The sequence below is a fragment of the Onychostruthus taczanowskii genome, unplaced genomic scaffold, assembly GCF_017590055.1.
Source record: "Onychostruthus taczanowskii isolate IOZ18803 unplaced genomic scaffold, ASM1759005v1 scaffold80, whole genome shotgun sequence".
In the NCBI taxonomy this organism is placed as follows: domain Eukaryota; kingdom Metazoa; phylum Chordata; class Aves; order Passeriformes; family Passeridae; genus Onychostruthus; species Onychostruthus taczanowskii.
The window spans coordinates 4,109,542-4,137,275 of record NW_024505893.1 but is presented as its reverse complement, the minus strand read 5'-3'; the positions used below and the strand labels follow the sequence as shown (position 1 = coordinate 4,137,275).

The following is a 27,734-nucleotide window of genomic DNA, read 5'->3' as shown; positions in this document are numbered from 1 at the left end:
TATTACTATGATTGTAGCATTAAGACAATTCAGAAATGGAGACTCAGGTTAACACTATATCCCTCGACAGTCCTGGTTTTATTGACTACTGCTAGTATCAGAAATTGGGATTGTAAGAAAGCATTCTATCAGTTTCAGTTATAACTCAAACCAGAGCTGCACAATAACACCAAGTACCAACTGGACCACCTGCATCTGAATATCAGCCTTGATATCTATATTGTAGGGATTAAAAGGTAGATATAGATTTGCACATCTATATATAATATAATGAAGTATTTTAAAGTCCAGCAACTACAGTTGGGTTGTATATATATATATATACACACATATAAAAAAACCCAAAACTTTTCAACACAAATAACTACAGTTGGGTTGTATATATATATATATACACACACATATAAAAAACCCCAAAACTTTTCAACACAAACGGTCCCCATTTCACACACCTGGAAGCAGTTGAAAACCAATTCTTAAATTAACAAGTAATAACCAAGTACTTTAAAATACCTTCTCACACACAATTTACTACATAATAGCATACAGTTATAATATATATAGCTTATAATGCCTATCAAAATATCCAATATCTAGTACATTCAACACAAAAGGGACATTAATATTTCACACAATATTTGCCTGCCTTAAATAAAAAGGAGATGTAAAACCACTTCAAAGGCTGGACCGTTATTGTTTTTTCCCCAGCCTTCTACTGCATAAAATCAGTTAATCAGCCTCAAATATTTTCCTTTTCATAACCCAACCGCCTAATTTGCAAAAATGGCTCATACAGCAATGGAAGAGAAAAACATTTTTATAAAATTAGAAAATTACTGTATACCACAAAGCTTGCTCCTGCAGCAAATACAGAATTTTTTAGAAGTTATTAATATTTCAAGTGGAAAACATTTCTTTAACTGAAAATTTATTCCAGGTTTGAAATACTGTTATGCACTAGGTTAACTTAATGCTGTGAAGTTTTAAGTAAAGCAAGCTTTTGAAATTGTGTATGTGGCAAATTTTTTTACTACAGCAAATTGAGTAATAAACATCCAAGAGAGACAAAAATCTAAGGTGTCCAGCTCTGAATGTGTAATACCAATAGGGTCAAATAGATAAATGGGATTGTCCAGCTGGACAAAATTCCAAAGTGCTTGCAGTGATTTTAGGAGATCTGCTTAGAAGGAAGCAGGTAAAATGCAAGCCAGGTCTGCTTCGAAAATCCAAGCAAAGATTCCAGCTAGCAAAAAAAACCTACCAGAAGGCCCCTATTCTTTTTAATAATCTCAAACTTCTTCTTTTGGCAGTCAAAATAACCAGCAGGTGTTAAAGATCTAGAATTGCTTTTCCCTGAAGAACCAGCCTATAAAAAAGTCACTTCATATCTACTGTACATGTTTATTTTCTTCAACCATATATCCTGCAAATATTCACTCATCTGTACCTGAATCCCTGCCACATCTGTGCCATTTAAAGGTTACATCCTGATGGCCTCGAATCTCCTTAATATGCCCATTCCCAAAACAACTCCCAGACATCTCAGTGTAACAATCACACCTTCATACTCTGTTCTCCTGAGAAAAGGGACTCAACCCTTACCCCTAGATTAATATTGGGATGGAAAACCGCTTCTGGGTAAAAAGCAAGTATCACACATTCTCTTGCCCAGTACCCTGCCAAGCAGCACAACTTGTATTTCACACAGCTTCTCTGAGTCACCATCATCCAAAACACCTGGGAGCACTGGACAGCTGACTTGCTGCATTTCCACGCTGCTGTGCATTCCCCTTGTCCATTTAACATAACAATTCATTTACTCAGCTCTCAGAATTAAACCCAGAAGCCTTCTCAGAGAGGGCAGTGACATATGTGCCTGTGTGTTCAGTGTCAACCACCCACTTGGGGTTGAGGACAGTACAGGCTGAACTTCCTTGAGACTTTTTCCACTGGTTTTCTGATGTAAGACTGCTAAACAAGCTAAAATATTTAAAACTAAACAACATAAAAGTTGATTTCATTTCCTGCATACCTCCTGATGATATCTGTCTGTTATCAAGTCTCAAATCTCTCCATGTTCCAATCATTTTAAAGGAAAAGCAAGGACAGAGCAGGATTACCTTCCCTTAGACGCTCAACCACAAAGGTGAATCCGGTCGTTCGTGGGTGTAAGACATACTCGTATTTTTTAAGTCCGTTCTTCTCAGCAAATTCATTACTGCGGGCTTTGGTATTGTCTGGGGAGAGAAGGAGAAGCAGCACTCTCTGTTACTGTGCAAGCAGACCATGGATTAAATGGAATGATTACACAACAGGAATGGTACAACAGCAGCTCACACAGTACGGATGTGGAGGCAGACACAAGTGTGCTTTCAGTTGGCCATACCATGGTATGAGGAAGAGCCACGTGGATTGCAAGAAAAGCCTTTTTTACCCTCTCATTTCATTTTAGCAAATCATCAGCAAATCTTTCATACTTTATCAAATGCAATCTGAAATTTATAAATTAATAAATAGTCTGTTAGTAGTTCTCTGTACACTTCAATACCCATTCTACAGTAAAATGTATTAATTGTCTCAATTGTGTTTTGAGGGTTTTTTCAACTCAAAAGACACAACATATAATAAGGTAGGTTTGATATTATGAACAGAAATACCTTGAAGTCAGTGTTAACCACGTTACACTTATTTCAGAAAGAAAATATTAAAAAGAGGAAAGCAGTTAATCTAATAGCTTAAAATGGTATTTTACATCTTCATTCTGAACTCACCACGTTTTATTCATCAACCTGTGTTGCACATAGTTCCCCATTTTAACTTTTTGACCCTTAGTGGACTTGACCTCAGTGCCACAACACATGCCTGCCACTGTACACAGAGTACAAACAAGGCAGCTGGAAAGCACCACGGCTAAACCCTATGACAAACATGTTTCAAACCGCTGGTAATCAAAAATCTCTCATGAGAAACCAAAGGCCTTCCAGAGCTGGCTGCTAAGAGAGCCCACTAAGCAAAGAAGACAAGGACAAGACAAAGCAAAAACTTCTGGAGACAGGTGGAGAGGAGGCAATTTGTTCTCCTGTGATGTGCAGGAGACTCTCCCAAGCAGGCTCAGTCAACAGCCAAATGGACTTTTCTGGCTACACTCAGTTCTTTACTGTGGGTCTTGCTGTGCCTCCCCTGGGGCCAAAAGGCAATGGACATATGCAGTGTTCCCTTGGCAACATGGCAAAAATCAATTTGAGCAAATAACTTATTTAATAACTCATACTTATGAAGTTTTACAGATGCTTAAGACAAAATCCCAGCAACAGATGTATGGAACAAAATCACTGCTTAAGCAATCTATTTTATTTTTAAAGCCAAAAAAAAAAAAAAAAAAAAAAAAATCTTTTTTAAGGGTTCACAGTTAAGCTTAACAGAGATAGAAGATAAAGTAATGGAAAACATATCACTGTTTAATCATTTAACAGAAGTGATACTTAGAGATAAATCCTTCCTTTTACAATTCTCCTAATTTTTCCTGTAAAAGTACAATAGCACAAGTGAACAAATCAACAGCAGTGAGAGATTTCCTTTTTGCTGTAATGCAACATTCCCCCATCTTTCTTTTGTCCCTAAATTATATGACCTCTTTATTTCTCAAAAATGCCAGTGCCCCCCCTAAAGGTTTGTCTACCAATTATTAAATGCTATAACATATTACCATACTAAATATCTTTTCCCTGTGACCTACTGTTTCCATGCCTGAGAGTGCTGCTTTTCATACGTGCAAGCCTTAAGATTCACGGCAGAGATCTCCTGACCATGTGATTTAGAGGAAAGGAAAGCTGTTGCACAGTAGCCAAGCAAGTGATTCAGCAAAGAGGACCCAAAGATTTAATTCTTGCCAAATTGCCAAAACATACAAATACTTGAAAAATATTACAACTTCAAAAAGCATTGCTAAAATTACGGAATGTGTGAAATACTAAAATTACACTTGGCAAGGTAACTTTAATTTATCTTCTCTTGGACATATACATTATGTCTTTAACCACATGGTCAGAATATCTATTTTTGTCTGCTCAACTACTACTCCATTTAATACTGCAAATGACTATTCTGAATCAGCAAAGGGGACTTGCTTTGCAGACTCCCACTGCAATGGCAAAACTTGCAAAGGGAGCCATGAGCCAGACTTGGAACGGCTGAAGAGGCAACAGTAATCTGGTAATTATTAAATGCTCCTCCAAAAAAAAAACAGGTTCTACCTCTCAGGTGCACCAGTATTAGCTCAAGAACTAAAACTATTTTCTAAGAAATGACACTGATGACCAAGTGTGTTCCTATAAAGAATACCAAAATCAAGAGTTTCTTTCCAGATTCTGGAATGATTCAAGTAAAATGTTTTATTTATCACAAAAGTTCTTAAGATAATGTACTGTTGTTTCCAAAGGACAGAAGTATCATATTCTTCATTTTCAGGATATCCAAGTTTGGGTTTCACTGCAGAAAATTTCCAATCTGCAGATCAAGTCAATCAGAGCTTTGAGACACAAATGCCATATACATCTACATAAAGTTAAGCAGTCTAAAAAAAATTCTATGTTTTAAGCACCTCAAAGTGCACACAGTCAATGAGCACTCAGAAGAACTACCTCTTGTGTGTCTGCTCACTAGCACTTTGCCTGAGAGGGAGCATGAAAATGCTCCTTGGTGTTTGCAAAACACTCCTACTTGCACCAAAGATAAGCAAGGAGTGAAAGGGCACTTATGTTCTCTCAGTAAAACCTAATTGATGCTGCAAGTAAAATCTGGGACCTCCAGCACCCATCACCTTGAAGTAATCATCTTCAAACTTCCTCTAAGTCCACCTCCCTGTACTTGGCAAGAAGTCACTGTAAACATCTGCAAAACATCTTCCAAATTTCCCTTTACTAAGCTGCCTTTCTGAAATGTGTGAACAGCTGGACATCAGCACACTGGCCAACACTATTCAGCTATTTCCTGACATTTGTATGCCTGTCTTGCCTCTGGACTCTAAGTTTTATATAACAGAGACTGTTCCCCTCCCCTTTTGCATGACCCTAGTGTAATGGGATTTTACAACTAGAATAATGCTCCCAGCTAAAACAGCGATCATTGTCATCTGGAAAAATCATCTCCCTCTCCCCTTCCTAACAACTATAAAGCCACAGGTCTTTGTGCATTACACATTTATTACAGCAAGTCAGGAAGGTCAATGTGCTTTGATGATATACTGAAAGCAAGCGTAGCATAAGCCTCCACACTACAAAAAAAGTAGGAATGATGCCCTTCCTCCCCCTTCTATAATCTTGGCATTGGAAAAAACCTCAGTTTCTTTCTCTTTTATTACTTATGACTAAATGTTCTGACTACCATCTCATCCAATGTAAGGACCTTGGTGCCCATTGCTGTTTGGGATCCTTGTGCCAGACACCAGTGCCCAAACTTTTGGGGGGAGATTCAGAGCAAATTCTTCCGCTCAGAACCAGAGCCAACAAAAGGCAGAACATGCAATGCTCCTTATTCTATGAAATCTACAGGTTAGAAAACTGATCCAGGAAATTAGAAACCCATTTTCATATCCTCAGCAGCTTGAGGGAATTCACACAACCAACGCCTCTTTAAAATCCCATAATCAATAGACCAGGCTACACTGTCAGTGCAGCAAAGCTTATGCAGATGGCTTACTGTTCCATAGGAAAGTTTATTACAGTTTTAGGTGGAATAATAAAAAAAAAAGAAAGATGCCTAAAAACTTCCTCAAAAAAAGGAAACATATGTTCTGTTCTTCCAAACTACCAACACAAATAGCATCAAGCAGCTCTTGAAACATGGCCTAGAAATGCACTCAGTTTACCTCAGTCTCAAAAGGCCACTCACATAATTTGGTTGGCTAAAGGTAATGTCCCCTATCACCAAACCCTCTGAAAAGTTGAGCAAGTGTTGCTTTCTAGGAACAAGTATTTTCTTTCCTACACTGTACTTAAGTCAAAGCAAATTTAGTCCCCAGGTTTTTGCTCATCATTCCTACTATTCCTATTCCTACTATTTTAACCCATTGGTTCTATTTGCTGTTAAAAAAAGAATAAGGAGAATAACTTATTTTTAAGGAAAGCACCAGTTTATCAACTGAGGGTGATGTGGGACATTTCCAGGGCTGTTTCATGCCCTGTTTCCTCAGGTCTCACACCAACATGCCTCTCCTCCCCTGTGTCCTTCAGCTAATGCATGCAGTCTCTCAGAGCATGTTCTTTGGGGTGGTGACAGGTGCAACCATCCAGTTTATTTGAGTCTTTAGACTCTTCTGCCGGGCAACTACCAAACTACACAAAAATACAAGAATTTAAGGGTTCTTCCCAAAAGTTCTTAGGTTTTTTTTGTGCTCCCGTGCCACCTTTGGTAAATAATTTGATTATATTTTTTCCCATTTTTATCCAAAAATTGAGAAAACACTCTAAATTTGCCACACTTTAAAATTACTGGAAAAGCTCAAAGTCAGCATTTATTAGAAGCACCACACTTCAAAATTTCATTTAAAGTAAGTGAAGGAAGAAATGCTACTAACACATTTTCTTGATTTTTGAGTTACAGATTTTAAAGAAGTTAAATCTCTTTTATTCCTAAAAAGCTGTGCATAAAACAAACAAATTATGGTTTTTTTAGTAAAATGGTATTTTTAGTTTGTGAGCTGAAATTTGATATTAAGTACTACCATTTCCTTTAATTTCCCTTGTGATAAAAACACACTGATAAAAACATGCATGTTCTTCTATGACTTCAAGTACTCTCAAATTATATTAGTGCCAGACAGTGAAAGAGTAAATGAGTACTCCAAAAGTCTCTCAAATTGGATAAAAAATAAAACCCTCATTTACCTACAGAGGTTAGCATAGAAATGATAAAGCTTTATTGGCTCACAGTTAATACTTTGAGAAAAAATGAAGCATTTTTTCTTACTTGAGCTACTTTCAACCTATTCCCCGTTAGAGTAACCCCTTTCAGTGATTCTGATCAATATTTTCTTTGCACCACCAAAGCACATCACATTCACTAGCATAGTTAAAAATCCAACTGCAGTTCATTGTTACCTTCTGTCACCCACATCACATCACTCCTGCCACAATCTGAACTTCAGCAAGCTTTCCTACTTGATTTTTAGTTGTTCCTCAAGGAAAAAAGCTCTGTGCAATCACACTCTGTCCACCTGTTTGCTCCCCTTAACTTTTGAAGCCATTGTCCCCTGCAAACATACAGTTTATTAGGGACAAGAGATTCAAAGATAATCTGGCCCAGCAGAAGCTTTAGAAAAGCCTGGGTAAAGGCAAGCTTCTGAGAGGAGAGATGTGAGTGCGGGAGGACGCAGGGCAGGTCCATGGCTGTTGGGGAGCCAGGGCTCTCAGCACGGCATGCGCGTCCCTCTGGTGACACGGGACTGGCCAGGGGCAGCCACAGCCGAGGCAGCGGCAGGAGCTTGGCGGAGGAAATGTCACACGGAAGGAACACACGGGAAAAGGAGCACTGGAGTGAAGAAAGGACCACGTACAGGGATGCACACACAAATCCAGAGGAAATGAGGCTTCACCAGGCACAGAGCAACACAGCAACCGGTTGGGTTTTTTTTCTGTTATTGTTTTCTGAAGAATTACTACAAACAATCTTGTAAGGAACACCAGGAAAAACAAAAGAGCAGGCAATATGGGGGGTTGTATTCCAGCTTTCTGGAAGCATGAGACTCATGGTTGCTTTGTTTTCTTCAGGGCTTCAGAAAGTCTGGCTACATGTTTACCTGCTGAGGACTTCTTTTTAAGCAATTACAATAAAATACCTTTGAGCTTTAACCTTCAAGTACTCCAGAGTGAAAAGAAGGCCAACCTATCAGAAATAAGTATACAATTATGTAATTATCACCTCAGCCCCTATACAATCCAGTCTGCAAATACAATGTTCAGGGTTCATGACATTACTATTTCTAAAATTTATTTATGTAGCATCTTCCACAGCAAAGTACTTCACCACCTTAAAGTCAGGCAGTAGCCCATATATAAACACAGTCTTATTTTACATTTCTTTGAAATCTCATTCTCCAATACCTGAAAATATTACAAAGAGGAGTAAATCTATCACAGTCACATGGCCACTGAGAGGATAAAAGTATGACAGCAGCACAGAGCTATACAGCAATTCTGCTATTCAGTGATGTAGAATGATACTCTTCATTTTAACACCAGAGGAATTTTGTTTTCAGAAGTAATTAGCAGTTTTACCATTTGGCCAGAAAACAAGTGTCACTGCCTCTATTTTTGCAAAATGTTCCCTACAATTTTGAGCATCTGTTCAGAAAAAAATCAGTTTATTTCTTACTCTAAAGGATGGAACATGAGGTTGCAACAGGTCCTATTATGTCAATAATGCAACCATTTTCTAAAAATAATTTCATAATTATTTCAAATAATTCAATAATTCAAAACGGTGCATATGTTCTAGCATTCTCATATGGCATACATTTACTGCTTTGTCAGGATTAGCTTGTCACGGGATTTTTTCCTGTCTCCTACAGTGTTTTACAATAAATATTAAGCAATATTTCCTGCGAAGACAATCAGAGAGGGAGAGCTATTTACTTCCAGAGAAAAAAATACAGGGGTTTGTCCATCTCTAGTCATCCTTTTATGTACAAATGTAGTATTCAAGTGGCATTCAATACTTGATGGCAATTTAAGAGTGGCAAACTCAGGACACTTTAACATGCCAGAAGCCAGCACAGCAGCGCCCTATTGTCTTCCCTACTCATCACTCCATCCTTCCCTCCTTTCTGCTTCCTCCTGGGCTGCTCACACCCACCTGTGGTGGCCTCAGCAGAACAGCACAGTTAGTGCATCTCCATTGGGCTTTGTGAAGTTCAAGAGAACATGTTACACAGGTATAAAGAAGAGAAATCAGAACAACAGAATTATCTTACCAAAGGAGAAAAAAAATGTGTCAACAACCTGTGTTCAGAAATTTAATTAGATTTTTTTTTATTAATTAAAGAATCTTGTTCCTATGAGTTTCTCAGTGAAGGGTATCAACAGCTTATACCCAAGTTTAGTCTAAATCATTTATATCAGTAACTACAGCACAGAGAAAACCCTGTGTTTCCTTAAGCAGCTTTACATTCAGGTGGGAGCATCCTCACCACTGTCTTTTGGACTCTGCAGTACAAATGTTAACACACTGTGGCTGTCTCAGTGAACCTTTTTTAAAGCTGGAGTACAAAGCTTCCTCAATTCATTAAAAATCTGTTGTCTCTCAGGAATATTAGATTCCTCTAGAGATTAGAAGGCATACATAATTTATGGAATAAATTCCAAACAATCCAATTCTTTCAGACATCTTGAGATGGAAACACTTGTTCAGAGAGTGGAGTGCTCTAAGAAGGTTTCTCCTGACTTCATGAGTAAGATAAAGATTGTACCTCGTAATTTAGAGCTAGGAGGAAACAGTTCCTCATGAATTCAAAGAAAAAAAGTTGAAGTGAGATAATTGCATAGAATCTTGAAATAGTTTGGGTTGGAAGGACCTTAAAGACCATCTCATTCGAACCCCCAGGAATGGGCAGGGTGGGACATTTCCCACTATCCCAAGTTGTTCAGAGCCCCATCCAGCCTGGCCTTGAACACCTCCAGGGATGGGACATCCACAGCTGCTCTGGGCACCCTGTCCAACTGCCTCACCACTCTTTTAGTGAAGAAAATTCCATCCTTCTCCCTAGCTTTAGATACAAGATAACCAATTTAATAAGAGATGTCATGTGAAGAAGTACAAGAATGTCCAATGAATTTATCCTCTTTAAGGAAGGCTGATCAAGTGATGATAATTCCCTACAGTGTGATAGCATCTGAATACTACACACATATCCATTTTAAGGATATCTGGAATACAGAAGGCAAAATAGTACCATATGCTAGTTATTTTTACACCATGTCTACTTCTTACTGACATGGCTTTGCAATAAAATATGATTTGAGAATATCTGCAACGAAAAGTATAGCAAAAATCTTTAAAATAAGCAAAAAGTTAGGAGCTTAATTGCAATTCATTTCCTATTTAAAGATAACACTTATCAAATCAGTCATCATGCTGGAGGCACAAACCACCACAGAACATTCATACAATATTTTCTTTTATAGGCACTTGAGTTGTCTTCAACATTGATTAAGAGCTTCCTAATGATGTCATAAGATACCTGCATCAAGGTAGATATTTGATGAAAAATTAATACTACAGGGTCAAACTCATTACATTTACTCCTATGATAACCTCAACATTTGTTTTACAGATATTTCCCTTACAGAGGCAGATAGAGACTGCTTCCAGTGCTTACGTGGCCTAAGGAACGAGTATCTCCATGTTCCCCTCTTAAAACATTAGGTAAGAAATGAAATAGAATCATTAGTCTTTTTCAATCCCTCTTTCATTGGTATGAAATGATTTTATCACAGTAATTCAGGAAATAGGAATGCAAGTGATATATTCCAGGTCTTAAATCCTGCTTTTGCTAATGCTGTGTATGTAGAGTACTGACCAATAAAAAGCAGTGTCAATCAGCAGATGCTTTGCAACGTAGGTTATTTCAGGAAGACTGGCCAAGTCTCCCAGTGGAAATATGTTTGTGCCTCTCACATGTATCAGCAATTCTTTGATCATTTACTATAATTTCTACTACCCATGAGAACCAAGTCTTGTTCCTGCCTTGGACTTTCTTAAACTCTTTCCATAAACATCAAAGAATTTCCATGTTGAACATTCCCTGAGAAGATGACAAATGCAGCCTACCTGTGAGATCAGTTCCCTCTGGAAAGATGAGGAGTTGTAGTGGTTCACGAATGTCACAGAAATAATCCAGCATTTTTTCGAAGTGATTCTTGTCATCTTCCCACTTTCTCTGAACGAAAACAAAGGCTGCAACCTGCATCGCCCAGCCTAAAGTTTAAAAAAAATACACCTTCAGCAACATTTCACTCTGATACTTCCACAGTGTCTATAATTCCAAAGAATTTTATAAATTATGTCAGACCCAATCTGCTGCCTGCCTTTCATCAACTCTGATTAAGAGCACTTGGTTACCTTGTAAAAAGAGTTTTGGAATGATGAAAAAAAGAATGCATAAATGCATTCAAAACTCAAGTTACCAGACCAAGGACAGGGTCAATGCTGTCCTGAAACAAGGTTGTAGTGAGGTGGGGGGATTGATCTCTTCTCGCAGGTAACATGTACCAGGACAAGATGAAATGGTTTTAAGTTGCACCAGGTTTAGATTGGATATTAGGAAAAAATTCTTCACCAAAAGCATTGTCAAGTTAGCCCTAGGAACAAACTACAAGAGAAGTGTTTGAGTCACCACCCCAGGAGTATTTAAAAGCTGTGCAGATGTGCTGCTTAGGGATGTGCTCAGACTTGTTAATCTTAAAGGTCTTTTCCAACCTAAACAATGTCATGATTCTCTGAAGTGAAGCATTTAAAACCAGAAAGTATCTGTTCCTTTGAGGGCTTTATTACATATACCGCCTTATCATTTTCATTACTCACAGAAGAAAATACTTTCAGCTTTTCTTCACATTTGATTATAGAATAAAAAATTATATATATATCCATTTGTTTGTACTAATACACACAAAGATTTGCAGCCTGCCATCAAACTGACAATGTAGGGCAGTGAAGGTAAGTGCAACTGCTGCTCAACCTGCAGCTCAGGGGTCCCACCCCATTATCTTCAGTAAGTATTCTTGGTTCTTTTTGGCACAAGTATACAGCACATCACATAATATTACAAGTTCTGTCCATTAGCTCAGACAGCAGGATGAAAAATCAGGGCTCCAGCTCCACCACATGCCTGAAATGCTCCCTTCTTAAACAGGGCTCAGAAGAGCATGACACTGCCTTGCCACCGCACTTGGCGAGCTTGTACCTCATCAGAAAACCTGCAGAGAGATCCTGCACATCAAAGAGAAAACATCACAGCTGCCCGTTCTCCTCTTTGCTCACCACCATTCTCAAAGCCTGTTTTTCCTTTGCTGGTGACTTACAACATGTCATTCTTGCCCTTCATTTCAGCTCCTCTTCACAGGATTCCTTTATATTCTGTTCATAGCAGTATCTCATAAGGACCATATGCTAGAAAACTACTTATTAAAGTCACTCATTTTTCCATCAACTTTGTAAGTCATTCAGCCTGGACAATACATTAACCTGCTGCATTATCTTTTCTGTATTGGTTAGAAACATCAATTGTATTGTTAAAGATTTGTGACCTATATCATGGGGTAAATACTTCTAATTTTTAAATCAGTTAAACAGATGGAACATGAATAACTAACAAGCTGTCAGCAATCTGGACCTAATGCATGTCAGATATCCAGATAATCAATGATATTCAAGTAACTGAATACTAGAAGTGGCTACATGACTTAAGAAAAGAAATGCCCAGAATGCAGTCTCAGCAAATCTTTCCATATCTGCATACTATATTTGTGAAAAACCCTTTGTAAAGGAAACTCAACTTTGACCACAACATTTTATGTGCATTTATCACATTCCCACATCTGCAGTATCAAGAAGTGTCAGTACAGTTTTATTAACAGAGGCCATCCACGTTTAACAAATTGCTTGCAGGAAAAAAATAAAGGTACATTTTACAGTAACTTTAAAATAACTGATGCAATTTAACTATGCTATCTTTTGGCATGTAATCATCTCCTACTGTTACAATACATGGCATTAAAATGGTGCCACACTAGTATTTGAAATTGAACTAATCAGGGCTTCACTTCCACACTAGTGTTATATAAAGAGGACATCTTTTCATACCAAATGGGGCCCAAGCATTTGGTTCCTCTAGAAGACAGGTGGGGACTGCACAAAGCTGCATCAGGGAAAGTCCAGATTGGATGTTAGGAAAAGGTTCTTCACTGAAAGGGTGGTCAGTCACCAGGGAAGTCATCACAGCATCTCCCCTGGCAGCGTTCAAGGAGCACCTGAGTGGTGCTCCTGATCATGGTTCGGCTTTAGGCAGTCCTGTGAGGAGCAGGGAGTTCGACTTGATGGTCCTTATGGGCCCCTTCCAACTTGATATATTCTGTGATACTTCATCTGATATCAAATTCATAAAAATGGACAATGCAAAGGACAAAATCCCTCTGAGCAGAAACAGAGATGCCTTGAACTATACCATTTGCAACTGTGAGAATGCAGATGCTCCACAGGACAGAGTGGAAAAATACACAGATATTAGGAAAGTTCTGCTGTGGTTTCAGTGTTTTCCAATCCTTCTTAGCCCTCAGCCCAGACCTTTTGTATGCTTTATGTACACAGGACACTACACCTAAGCTAGTATATGGAAACCTGTACTGTGCTAAGCTATTTTATTGTGTGGTATCACACACCAGGCCTAAATTATTCAGTCCTTGTGTTCTCACTGCACCATAGTCTGTAGGCTAAAAGAATGCAAGCAAAAAGCAAAATAAATGCTCACTTAAAGAAGCCTGCTGATACTTTCCCAGGTCAGCAGCTCCTTAGGAGTCATTCGGGTCCATAACAAAGGGAATACTTTGTGCTTCTTCATGCAGCACAAAGCTTTAAATTATATCAAAACTTGCACATAAACTCACTCTAGTTATCATTCGTCAACAGCACCATGAGCATCCAATTACAAACACCTTTAGCTACCAACAAAAGATGCTGCTTGGGTGACTTGGGTGACTTTACCTGACTAAACTGCATAAAGCAGAGGATAGAGTGCAGTAGTTTCCCATTCCTGCTCTAAGTGGTGGTGTTATACATGGGCTATGAATAATTAAACAGAAGCAGTAATGTAGTGACAGTACAATATCAGGGAGAAGGAGTGGGAAAGGAGTTGGGAGGCATCCAGTTTTTAAGATAAACAACAGGTTTGATTTTCTAACTTTCCAATAAATAACATCAAATGTTCTGGAAGAATGTGTCTGTCTTTAATGTATATCTAATTAGATAAAACAGTCCTGACTGTTCAAAAAAGATTATCTAACAGATAGATGACTAAGAGTAAATGACCCAGGTTTCCTCCTGACTTACCCCAGCACAGCACACTGGGCCAAGCTATTTTACCATCTATGACTGTGGAGAAATTTCCACATTTGCCCATGCTTCAAGGTCTCCAGGGAACAAAACTGTGAATTCCTGATTTCTGTGAAGCCCTAGTTCATGCAGCACTGGGGACAGTGCCTGATGTTCTCGTGTTTCACCACCCCACCAGTGTCAAGTGAGTAAGGAAACCCCACTTTTGCTTGCCTTTGAGCAAAGCAAAAGCAGCTCTTGCTTTGATTTCCATTCCAGTGTGTCTGCATTGTGCTGCTGCAGAAATAACATGTTACAAGTCCAAGACATGACGTGGGAGCCAAATGGGAATGCATGGGGAAACAGGAGGAATTCAGTAAATCACTGGGCAGAATGAAAGGTTTTGCTAATCAGTAATATTTATGAAAAAGCAGCAGAAGGCAGTCCCTTCTCATGTGCAGCCTGCAGTAAGACTTGCTATTCAGTTTATGTCAACATATTGTTCAACTGAATTAAATATATTTTGCTTTCTTTGCACAGCATTTCTGGTTTTCTAAAAGCTCCTGGACAACAGGAATTTTCCTAGCAAAGGCAGCATTTACTTGACTGGGAAAAAATGGTTGCCTTTGGATTTGCAGATTCTTAAGAAATCATTGATGACAAAAACACAGCAGAGAAACAGCAAAGCTAAAGAAACCATAACAATGCAAATCCATTTCTTTGCTAAAATAATCTTCTTATCGGAGCCGACATTTTGGATGACTAACATCACTTGGAAAGGCACACAAAAAGCATCACAGCTCTTGTTCCAAATTGCCAAACAGCAGTGCAAAAACCCACCAGAGAGAATAGCTAGCCACACTGACCTTTAAATCAACATTTCAGAGCTGAAAAAATAAACAAGCAGCTTAAAATCTCTAGGAGCACAGACACAGTAATGATATGTATCCTATTAGGATGTAATTCTGCACAGAAAAAAAAAAAGTGCTCGCACAAAAAGAAAAGCCTGCTATTGAAATAGAGAGATGTGCTGTACATCAGAATTTCCTTACTGCCTTGGGGATAAAGCAAACTACAGCTTATGCAGGTCGAGAATTTGCAGCAATGTATTAAAAATGCTAGCTCCAAGTCTAAAGCTTTTTAAATTCTAAGACCCTGCACTTCTATTTTCCTCACCCCAAAATCCTTTAGAAGAAAACAACACTCAAAGCTGAAATTCCCTTTATGTGTTTTCATTGCAAAGGTAATTTGGAAGTAAGCAGATACCAAACATGGACGTTACAATAAACAAAAGTGAAAAAGAGCTGAGCTGTGCCAAAAAAAAAAGCCTTTATTTGGTTTCGTGTCACAATTTCATCTACACAGCCTCAGAAATTAGATATCCCCCAAAATGTCACATCTCAAAGAGGGATATTTTGGCTGATATTGAAAGCAAACATACACATACACACACACACACACCTCAAGAAAATGGTATCTACAGTATGTTACCTGAAGCAATGTAAAAGAACAACTTATAATACTAAACCCACTGCAAACAAATTCAATAAATTATTCAAAATTACAAAAACAAGTAGGAAGGTAAAAGGCCTAACTATGGGATTTGCTATTATATTCATTCATCCTCTCTCTTTTCTACAACTGGATTACTCACTGTTTCTTCATAGCACTATCTTGGTCAAAAATAAAAGCCTTATTCAGTGTGTCTGTATTCAGCAGGGGTCTGGTCCTGATCAGGGCTTTCGAGGCATCAGGGAACCAGACATCCAGGCTTAATAAGGGAAATCACTCGGAAGCTCATGATCCCACTGTACACAAATAATTGGGCCATTAACAGTTTGTTACTCCCAGTGTTTTGCTGTATAAAATTACCACAAGGCAACAAGTATGCAGTTGTGAATGTCCCCTATTTCAGAGATCTGTGGATACTGAAAAGATGCTGGCTCATAGAAAATCACACAGGAAGCCAGGGTGTAAAGTTACTGTGCATATACACTGTTGAGTTTTAATCAGTATAGACTCATAAGCACATTTCTGCAAATTCAATTAGAATTGGGCATTTTGCTGTTGTTCCTATTTCCTAGGTAGTTTTATGTCTAAAAGCCCAAAGCAACTTTTTTAATATATTTCATGCAATGGTTTGAGAGCAGAAACTAGAAAAATAAAGGAAAAAATGCTTCCTGAAACAATCTTGTAAAGTACAATCTCTGCTCCTGGCAAGTTTTCTTACACCATGCTCATTTCCAATAATTTAGTTAATAGGAGTATAATTAATTGAATGATTACTATCTGATTGGGTGAATTCTTTAAGCAAATTACAAGATAAAATAAGAGATTAAATTCACAAATACATATTCACAGTAGTTCTCTTGTTTTTATAGTGAATCATCTGATTCAGTCTATTTATTAATTTGATTCAATCTGTGAGGTGCCCATTTAAAAACCACCATGCTTTTTCTATTGCCTTGCACTAACAGATTCTGAACATTTGTTTTAAAATTATTTTTATGGTCATGTCCATCTTATGTTCAGATTATATTTCATATATATATATATATATATATATATATATATATATATATATGGATCACTATGTAGTCTACCATGCATTCTACAGAATATCATCTCTTTCAATGTATGTGGAGCCTAACCAACCTTTTTTTGCCCTATCAAAACAATTAACAAACAGCAATGTTAAAAACAAAGATTTTCAAGGTAACTGGAAAAAACCAAAAATGTTCTGGTCTTGCTCTGATTAGTTAGTTTTATCTTTGAATTCCCCATAGTTCTCATGCATTTATTTCAGTACCAAACTATTCCAAATTTTATGTTAATTTAAGTCACATTCAAGTCTTAATGCTTTCTTCATTTCCTTTGCTCTGCTTCATTCTCTTGAGGAAGAATATAGGATGTGCCTACAAACCCCTGTTTTAGCTTACTCTTTACTGAGAACACAATTAGAAACGTCTTCAAACGAGGTTTGCAGCACAAGGTTTCCTGGTCAGGGCAAGAACAATGTTGTCAACAAGCTAGTCAGATACAGTGGCCTATGTCTCACCTGTGAAAATATAACTGTGGAACCTTCTAAAAAGAATATTCCATTGAAGAATTGGTATCTCTCAGCCAAGGAAGAAACAGAGAGCACGTGAGCATGTGGGAAAAACTCAATACAGGAGAAGCAAGATATGCGTATATATAAAGCACCCAGAGATATACCATCTTCTTGGAAAGCATTCTTTCAATAGTCAGTGCCTTAATTGTGGTTTGGAAGGATATTATTTGGCCACTTCATATTCAAAAATTCATTTCCTAAATTATGCCATTTTTATAGAATATGGACAATTAGATGATTAACTCTACCATTATATTATTGCTACTTACAAAATGCTATAAATGGCATTACGGACTGTTAAACCTCTTTGGTTACAGAACGCATCTTAAATTTTATTTTGAATTTTATTTGATTTGATGCACTGTGTAAAATCAGAATAGCATAACAGCACATGACATCACTCAAAAGCAAAGCAAGCTAAAGCAAAGGCTCTGGGATGGCTGGAAAGTAGCTTTTTCTGATGCATTTTAAAAATACATCAATACAGTGAAACAGCACATGAAAACCTAAGTGTCAAAAAATATGAATCTTGCCCAATACGTAGCTGGAGAAAAGCCCTACGTCACTCCAAAATCTCCAAAGACATGCAGAAAACAACCTCCAGTTGAGAGACTGTGAGGAAGAACAAGCAGGCTCTACCAAACAGCGTGAGACTCTCCCACGGATGTGTCATCTGAACTGCCAGTCAGAGATTCTACAATAAAATACCTCTTCCAAAGGCCTGCATCCTCTTCAGATGCTTCATCTCCTCCATGGGGGACCATGAAAGGAACCCAGCCTGAAGAGCTGAGCTGTACAGATGCTGCATAACCCACTGGTAACAGCAAAGGAATGCAAGTCAGGAAAAGACGCCAACCTAATTTTGCTCTGATTTGTTCTGTGAGTTTGGACAAAACAACCTCTCCCTCCATCACTTATTGTTTGTAAAATGGGAAGAATGAAAGAAGTTAGCATCTCATCTCACACTTTTGATGTGCATTTTGGAGAGGGAAAGAGGTAGAGAACAAATGGAGTCCTTATTATATAGAAAGGATAAGGAAAGTTTAATGGAACACATGCTTGTTGGCTTTGGTTGTGGGATTTTTTTTTTTCCCCTGACAGGGGTGGGAGAAACCTATTATGCCCTTCCTGGATGAGACAAGCTGGGAAACAGGCCCCTAAGCTTTTCTTCCCTACAAAAGAAAAAAAAAAAAAGCCTTTTGAGGTTACAGCCAACTTAAGCTGCATTTCTGCTGCAAAGTAACAATCCTTCATTCACACTTAAAATTTCTTCAAGAGAGTCTCCACCAGAAATAGCTGGTAGAATAACAATTGTGCTTGCCATTAGAGAGCATGCTTTTCAACTTCTACTTTCAAAATCACGTAGGTTAGCAACTCTATGGTAATTAAGTCTGGCAGCCCATAATTGAATTGCTAGAAGACAAAACATCACAGCTTCTCAAAACACTCAGCCTATTTTAATGTAAGATACTTGACACAGGAACTGTACTAGAAAGTTCAGTAGGTTACAGTTTTATTTTTTTTTAATAATACACTCTGTTGGTAAGAATTTTAATGTAAATCCAGCTATAGATTTGCTTTTGCCTGAGCAAAGAAGCTTTATGCTGAAGCATTTCCATCCCTACCTATGGAAGTAGCTGTGGCAGCACAAACATTTCCATGTCAATACAAATGTGTACAGATCCTCCACAGTGCACTGCTTTAGCTATATTCCAATTGAGTTAAGTGTTAAAATTTTCTAGGCTTAGTGACAACAATATTTTACTTCATGGTAGCTGATCCATCATAGCTGTCGGTGTGTATGCTCTTAGCCTGTGGCAAAGGCAGGATAATTTGAGTTGTTTTGCCCTGCTTCATTGAAAAACAAGATGACTCAAATTACTTTGAGCTTGCTTCGGGCGAGGCTCGCACACTTGGACAGCTATAATGGATCAACTGACGTGTAGCAGAAGATTGGTGGGGCTGAGCCCAGTGCTGAAATAGAGCAAGCTTCCTCTTTTTTCCCCCCTGGCATTCAACTTGAGCCTTTGTGAGCTACAACATGTGAGTGAACAGATGAGTGAAAAACAACAACTAAAAAGCTCCAACATCTTGCAGTCTTCTCTGTAGAGAGTAATGTTAGCCATGGAATAACTTGAATCCAGAGATGAAGATCTGGACAGAGTTACTCAGTTATCTCTGCTCCTAACTACTCCAGGCTTGTCAGCTTTGCTTATTCTCCTCTTTTTTCTTTGTCATCTTGTCCTTACTTTACCTGTTCCTGTCCAGTCTGCTTCAACTATAATTCCCTCCTTTAGCAGCCTTAGTGACCTTTTCAAAACAGGGAAGTCTTCAAGATATGTCCATTAACGGTGCCTGCAACACCTGCATACTTTACGTTTGTACACTGAATTATTTATCTTTTCCATCTGCACTAAGCAAAACTTGAATTAGTATTATCTCATGTGGCAACCATGATCTGACATTAGTCCCTCTGGTTACCCTCCCTAACTTTTCAATAAATTAATCTGACAGCGCTCAAATTATCCCCCAATTTCCATTTATTGTTCACATACATGTTGAGGTACATTTAACCATTAAAATTCAAATATTACTGTAAGTTCATCCAACACAACCAAACCGTCCATCATTGAAACGCATAACTATTTCCAGTGAAGTCTTACTCGTTATCACAAGAAGACTTCCACAAATGAAACTGTTGAGAAAAAAATTAAAACCATCTCCTAGTCATTATCTGGTCATCCCACACTACCTTGTATGTTCCTTGGTACCTACTGCAACAGTATGTGTTCCATAGCACATTCTAACATGACTGCACCATAATCTGTATCACTTCCCAAACTACTCCTAATTAATTGAGAATAGATGAGAATATTAATTGCTCCTATCTATTACAAGTGCTGTAGAGAAGTCCTATCATGTCAGACCATGCAGGAAACTGTCAATGCCATTAGAAATTCTCCTTGAAAACTGATACTGCAGAATGTGTCAGTAGCTTCTGATGATGTCAGATGAGAAACTGCAGCAACAGCCAAGAGCAGAGTAGTGCTCCCTGGAGACACCAGCTTTGGCAAGATGTACTGAAATGCTGCAAGAATGTTTCTGAAATTGAGATTACTGAAACGTAATATCTCTTTTTGAAAACTTTACTGCACACAATTCATCAAGCCAAAGCTACAGTTCCAGGAAGAAAGGACCATCTGTTTTTCTTTGGACTTCTTTTTTTAAGGCTCACCTTTAATCAATTTTAAAGTTTTTCATTCACTGGAATGCAAAGAATTAATAACTTAAGAACTAGATAAATGACTCAATGTGTCTCCTTGAAATAGTGAATCCTCTAATTTTAATTATAATTAAATAGAAAATAACAGCCTACTTGTAATACAGACTCATTAAATCTGATACCTTTACACTTTTAACCTACAAAGGGGGCCACAAGAACTCTGGATCTATTTCCATTCCCAGCTTTGCCTTTCACCTATCATATATGCCACTGGAAAGAGCATAATCTCTCACAGACCTATTTTTACACCCAAATGGGAAATTACTTATGACAACAAAAGTGCTATGCTGAATAGAGCAAGGCTTTCAGAAACATGGATATGGAAGGTTTGCATTACAAACCTTATCTTAAACATAATTTTAAATTTAATGCTTGTTTAAAAAAATAAAAGCCTTTGAAAGATCACAAAAAATTGCACAGAAAGAAATATGGTATAGTCACTCAAATATTTCTGAAACTCAGAGCATGATTACCATTATGTTAAGATTTATTAGAAGATGCATTTAGCCAGTGTATCAAACTTCCCTAACCCTATACATCTGACTATGTACAACTAATCCATATAAATACATGAAAAGATAAATCTGAAAGACATGATGAAAATAGCTCAGTGAATTATCACAAATATTATATCTTAAATGATCAACATCTAAAGTATCAATTACAGATGCAGTGCACTGAAATTGTCTGGCTGATTTCCAAGTGATCTTCTGGCTTTTACAAGCTCATAAAAAAAACCATTTAGTTAAAAACCACAGGACACAACTTAAAAACAAGCCAAAAACCTGAATAAACACTTACTAAGGGTCTATCATATAACACAGCATGGCTGAGAGCAATAAGTGGGAGAAATTCTGCCGTCACTGATGAGATTTAGGGTTCTCCTCTTTGGACACCATTCTCTGCAGTGATCCTGCCCTAACAAACTTCCTACAGATTCATCTTTTTCCATCAGTCTTCATTTAATCCAAGAGTCTCACTTTCTAACAATTACATAGATACACAGAATACTTTATTTTTGCAAGAAAATGCCACCCAAAACACAGCCTGACTGAACACAGAGACACACATTTTTAAGGCCTCTTTTTTAGATACACTAAGATAAAACAGAAGTTTATCTTTCAGAATTTTAGGACATCAAATCATGGCTTCAGTGAAGGATGCAGTTTAGCTGAACTCCCCTTCTGTGATTAATAACCCAACATTAACAGTTTACTGGAAAATAAGCTATAATTCACAAAATTGCAACCGAAGTCCTCAAAGCCCATGTACTGTGGAGAACTCTTGGGGATCTGGCATAAAAATAGTTGTTTGTAACACTACAGACTCAAGTGTCAGCTCTACCACCAGAAATTGTCATCCAGTGACGGAAACAACAGGAGCAAATGTCTGCATGTATCACCTTTACATCACAAAGTAGAGGATGAGCCCAGAATTTTGTTAGTGGCTTAAGCTGCTATATCAGAACAAAGATGGCATCATGGTCTGCTAATAGTGACCTGACAGAGATCCATCTGCCTGAGTCCACTAATCAAATCTATTAGATGTGCTCAGTTTATGCAGAAAACTGAGAATTGAATTTAAAAAAAATAAAATAAAATTTAAAAAAAACCAAAAACACCCAAAAACCCTATCCCTAAATGACTCCTAACATCCTTTCAGGAACTGCATTTTACCAAGTATAGCTTAGCATCCAAGCTCCTGGAGCTGACCTTTCAATTTTATTAATGGCATTAATAAGCACAGATACAAAGGGTTTTTTTAATAACAAGACATATATTACTTTTGAAGACAGAAATCTAAGAATTTTCCCCAGGATACTCCTGACTTCATCTTCCATCATGCTACAAAAAGTTGCACACACAGCTGATTCCAAGATTTCAAAACATCTTTGCTGTATAATGAAGATACCTAATATGCATTTTCTCATTTCCTGTCATGTTAAAAGAGATTTTTCATTTGTCAAGTAAAATTGACCTTAATATGTGGCTGTTAGGGAAATAAAAGCACATTACCCTCTTGCTGCTGTTACTTAAAGAGCACTGAATGCAACACAATGCAACAGTGAATGCAATCCAATGCAACAGTAGGAGAGCTCCTCAGGATGGAATCCTGCCAAAATTATCTGCTCAGATAAATGGCCTGACAAAAGGCAACCATAAATAAGGTTACTCTTTCGACATCATAAAGTTGACGCATATCCTGCCCAAGCTAGTTTTGTATAAAACAGCAAATAAATCTAAGAGATAAATAAAATGCAGAGATGCTTTTATTTCAGATAAGTCTGCCTATTTATTCAGAAACCATTTGTGCAACAATTTTTGGACTATCTGAAACAATTTCTCTGAATACGTGCAACTCAGATCTCTTTCCAGCCTACATCACTATAAATCCTGATGATTTCATATCCTGCACAGAATATTTTGCATAGCCAAGTTCAATTTAAAATTAGTTATTAAAATGAACCATTAACTTTGGAATTGCCTACAGGGCTTTTTTTTTTAATCTTCACAATAGTTTACATTGGATAATGAAGAAAGAAGCTTGATGAGAGCATTTGCAATATGGGGGTGAAATAGCACCCAAACCACAATGCTGAAAGAGACTTTGAAAAAACTCAAAATCATTTTTCATCATCCTGAAAAATACTTTTGGTATGTAAAGCAGAAATATATTTACCTACGAGCAACAGCAGCACATGCAGTATCTTAAAAAAGAAATGCTTAGGCATGTGGTCCAGGTGTCCTCTGGAGATTTACGGTTTAATCGCTCCACATGCCACATATTTTACACAAGTTTTTTTTTTAAATCCTGAAACAGAATTTAAACCTATGTCATTTAGCGGGTTATGAACTGTGCTGGACATAATTTAAACATACTCTCCTTTCAAATTAAAGGGTTTAGTGACATACCAAATCCCGGAATGCTTTTGAGACTGGATTTGAGACAGATTTTTTCAAGTCTGAGGTAGCTGTATCGCAGCAGGCAGTTCCACAGGAACATCCAGTCCATTCGTGTGCGATGGTTCATGATAATGACACTCCTTTCTCCAGGAACAAATCCATCTCCAGTGACAACCACCTTGGCACCACACACCATTTCCAGCAAGGCCTAGAAATAGTATCTCAGTATTATGGCTTTACTCCCAGAAGAAAAGCATCACTCCATTAGCAATAAAAATTAATTTGAATTATATCATTTCACTTATTCGCTCACATTACAACTGGTAAACAAACTTCTGTTTTCTAATAAAGCAGCCAGCTTTTGTCCAGTAATAGCTCTTCACTGGAAGAGGAAGCAACAATTAAGCAGCACTTCTTAAAAAGCACTCTATTCCCATCACTGCATTAAACTTACCTTTCCCTGGTTTTCCAGGAATACTATAATGTAGGAATGTAAGTGATTCAGTATGGATAGGTAATCTAAGGAGAGATTGGCTGCACAAACATCTATTGCCCCTAAGGTCAGGGTCAGCGACAGCACACTGTCCACCCCGGTCAGCACAGAAGAAGAAACCAGCAAAATACCATAAGAAAAAGGCCTTCAAATTACCTCCTAACCCTCTCTTTCCCATTCTTTCTCCAAAAAAAACCCAAACCAAAACAAAAAACCACAAAAAAACCCACCAAAAACCACAAAAGAACAAACACTGGGGATTTAAACAGAGCTCTAGAAAGTAAAACAACTTCTGTTCATATTTCTGCCAGTTCTGTGTATGCCTAACATAAGCCAAACTAAACTGAAACACTTCAGACCCATCTCACTGTCCCATCCTGCTGACTCCTAGAAAGGAAATAAAATATGATAGCAGAGTGAGGAAGGTGAAAATTTCTTACATCACAGAGGTCAGGGTCAGAGTTTCCCTGCTGGAGTCCAACTGGCACAAGAGCACTTCATTGTCTGGAGACACAAACCAAGAACCTGTTTCTCCTGACTAAGAATGCAGTGAGCGTAAGGACACAAACCTAAGGCAGACAAGGTCTGAGCCTCAAAATGGTTGGATACAAAATCTTTTTGAGACTCCCTTCCTGAACCTAAATCCCCAAGATTCTCAGAAGACAGAACTGTTTTCACAAAGATATTAAAATTATTTTGGTCTAGCTCTAGTGTGGGCTAAAAATCAAACTTCTAGACTGAAACAGTTATCACAAACTAGTTTTAATAACCCAAAATTATAAAGCCCAGGCAACTAATCAAAGAAAAGACTAGTATTAGATTTTGGGGGGTTTGAAATTATTAAAAACATTGAAGACAAACAGAGAAAGAGTTATTTTGTGACAGTATCAGTTCCCAGTTAAATTTCATCATGACAAGTAATAATCTATTTCCTTTACTGTTGATTATATCAGCCCTCCTAATTTCACTGCATTTAGTAATGATAAAAACAACAAAAGTTTTAAAATAAGAAACAGCTGAGGTCCCTTTAAAACACAGAAGGAAGAAACAGCAAAAGCAGAAACTATTTGATCTACAATAAGGACAGAACTTCCTTTATGCCACAAGACACATACTTCTCACACAAATATGGCATTTTACTTCAGAAAAAGTTAAACAAATCTCTAATGGCCTAGAGGAACAATGTTCCCTGGCTTTTAGAGAACGGAAGAAGAGACAGATCCCATTCACATTTCCTTTCCTTTGGAACAATTCAGGGAAGAGCTTTGTTATTGATTTCCAGATTCATATAGCTGTAAAGCTGATGATACGTGAGGAATACATCCTTTCTAGGGGGAGCTCTTCTTTTTCCCCTGAAAACATTTATCTCTAATTCAACTACAAGGGCTAAATTCTACAAGGATTAAGTAACAGAATGGTGAAGGTTGACAACAATCCACCAGACAGTGGATAATTTTCCTAATACAACACTTGGAGCACAATTCAAAGAAACGGTGTACAAGACAACTCATTTAGGAAGTCAACAGTTTAAAAAAACTTCCTTCTGTTTATTAAAGTTTCACCTACTCTTCTCTGCATCTGACTGACACTGGATGGAGAAGGTCAAAAAGGTCAAAAAAAGACCTTTTCAAGCATAAAATGAACACACAATATTAGCTGATTTATAAATTAAACTGTGAAAGAAGAGGGGGACTGCAAATAGGCACACAGTTTACAACACTGAGCTAAACCCAAAGTCTCCACAGATAGTAAGTGTGCAAGGACCTGTTTAGACAGAAGCATAAGTAACTTTAAAAACCCTAAAATAAAATCCAAAGTGCTAGTGAGCAAGCTAAATTGTGGGATTATGGAGAGTTGCCCAGCCCTGGATTATGAGCCACTTACCACAGGGAGTGTGAGCCAAGTGGCCACAATGCAGTCGGTGATCCAGCGGTACCAGGCTGGAGAGATAAACATCAAAGGCAGAAAAGGGCCCAGCATGAATATACTTCCAAAGAAACTTCCCAGGAACAGTGCAAGTGCAAAGTATATCCCCTTCCATGACACCATGGCTCTGAAAAACAGGGTTGGCATTACGTTAGAGAGAGACAAACTGAAAGAAATTATGTAATTCTTCACATCCACAAGCCCGGTCTGAGGTAATATTCCTCCTTTTTTCCACAGCTAACAACACAGGACAACAGTAAACACAACCAAAATGTTCTTTTTCCCCGGCAGCAGTAAGAGAAGGGCTTTATAAACACAGTGATTTGTAAGGTGAATTGGGATATTAAAGGGGCCATAAAAGTATCAGCTACATCATAATTTTCTCCCATTACTACGATATGTAGTTCCACTCAAAACCTTCAGCAAGCTATTTTTATTATCCAAAGGTACAAAAGGGCTATTAAGAGAACACCAGTGACATTAAACTTTTTGGCCATTATCTTTTTCTGTGGAGAAATACTAATGTTACTATGTTCTAAAGACAGGAAACTTTGCTCTTCTATTTCTCCATCCCATTTCTTCTTAGTAAACACAGTGTTGCAGAAACTCATCTTCCCCATCTATGTGTGACCTCCCTCACAAACCACTCAAACCTGGCAAGACTGACCAGCCCTTTCAAACAGCAGTTCCCGTTTCATCCCAACAAGGCAGGCAAGCAGTGGCTGAACCCTCCCAACCCACCCTGGCTTAGAGAACTCATCACTTTCTGAAGTCTGCTGTACTTCAACTGCCCTTATCAGTTATTTTCCAACTTGCTGCACCAAAAAGCCAATAGCCTATGTTTCTTAAGGCATAGTCTAGACTTGAAATATTTCAGTGTCTGTGCTATCAGCTACACTGTCTTATTATAAATTGAAATGTACAGTACACTGAGCTTCTTAGTGCATTATGGCAGAACACTCAGCAATCCTCCAAGCATTTGTAATAGCTACAAGCTTTCACAATTTAGCAACTACTACCAGCTATGACAAAGCAAATGTGGAAATATCAATTCTCTAAATTAGGGCCTAAAAATAGACTGTTTTCATCTATTTAGGACTCAGCCAATTGTTTATAAAACCAAAGGTTAAGCAGAAGTCACTTTTTAGTCACTTTAGTGAATTCCTTTTTTTGACAGGCTATTTTAGAAATTTTAAGAGCTCAGATAGACAGGACTTCAGGACAAGAAAAACAGGAAGCTGGTGGGTTTAATTTTAAAATGAGCAATGGAAAAGCAATCCATTAAGCCTTGTGTATTGTAACATACATGATTTATCTCAAGCATGTTTTGTACAATGTCCATAACAGTGATATTTGCACAGCAAAGTATTTGACAGTCGAGAAATGGCAACACTAGGGTTGCTAGCAGATGAAATTTGCTTCTGCTACTTCATCTTGACAAATAACAAGAAAGTAGCTCTACTCTTGAGATACTTTTAGGTTTAAACAATTTCCTAAACTGTATTGTATTTGGAGAAAGGCTGATACAAGAGGCTACACAAATTTTTAATGCAAGGATATAGGAAGCTGTATTTAACTTTGCTTCTGCAGCACAGTAAAAAAAGCAACACTAAATACAAATGTTTGCTGATTGCTGTATTGGAAAGATTTTGACACAATGAAATTTGAATTCAAACGAATACATAATATTTATCTCCTGGAGTACAGTGCTCTCTCTCTTTTCTGCCAAAACCAGGAACTAAGTAACCATGTCTGCACATATGCATCCACTAAGTAGGATCAATTCTGACACATTAAGAGATCCTTGAAGAGTAAGGCCCTGGAGGAAATTTTCTTTTTGTTAGGACTTTTTCTATTTGTTATTGCAAACCTCTGTGGGGGAAGTCCACGATAAAGGCAGAAGAGGACAAAAAAAAAAAAAAAAAAAAAAGCAAAAAC

General features: G+C 37.8%; 1 protein-coding gene across 3 annotated transcripts in view; it reads right to left on the bottom strand.

The window, feature by feature from the left end:
* Positions 1-27,734, bottom strand: part of LCLAT1 (lysocardiolipin acyltransferase 1) — a 112,151-nt gene that overhangs the window by 48,606 nt on the left and 35,811 nt on the right. For all 3 annotated transcript variants that reach the window (XM_041424144.1, XM_041424145.1, XM_041424143.1), the window contains 4 exons: positions 25,755-25,923; positions 23,387-23,585; positions 10,825-10,971; positions 2,121-2,237 (listed from right to left, as the gene is read on the bottom strand). In XM_041424144.1, coding sequence (XP_041280078.1) covers positions 2,121-2,237; positions 10,825-10,971; positions 23,387-23,585; positions 25,755-25,919 — 628 coding nt within the window. In that variant the 5' untranslated portion in view covers positions 25,920-25,923. The remainder of the gene's footprint in view (positions 1-2,120; positions 2,238-10,824; positions 10,972-23,386; positions 23,586-25,754; positions 25,924-27,734) is intronic.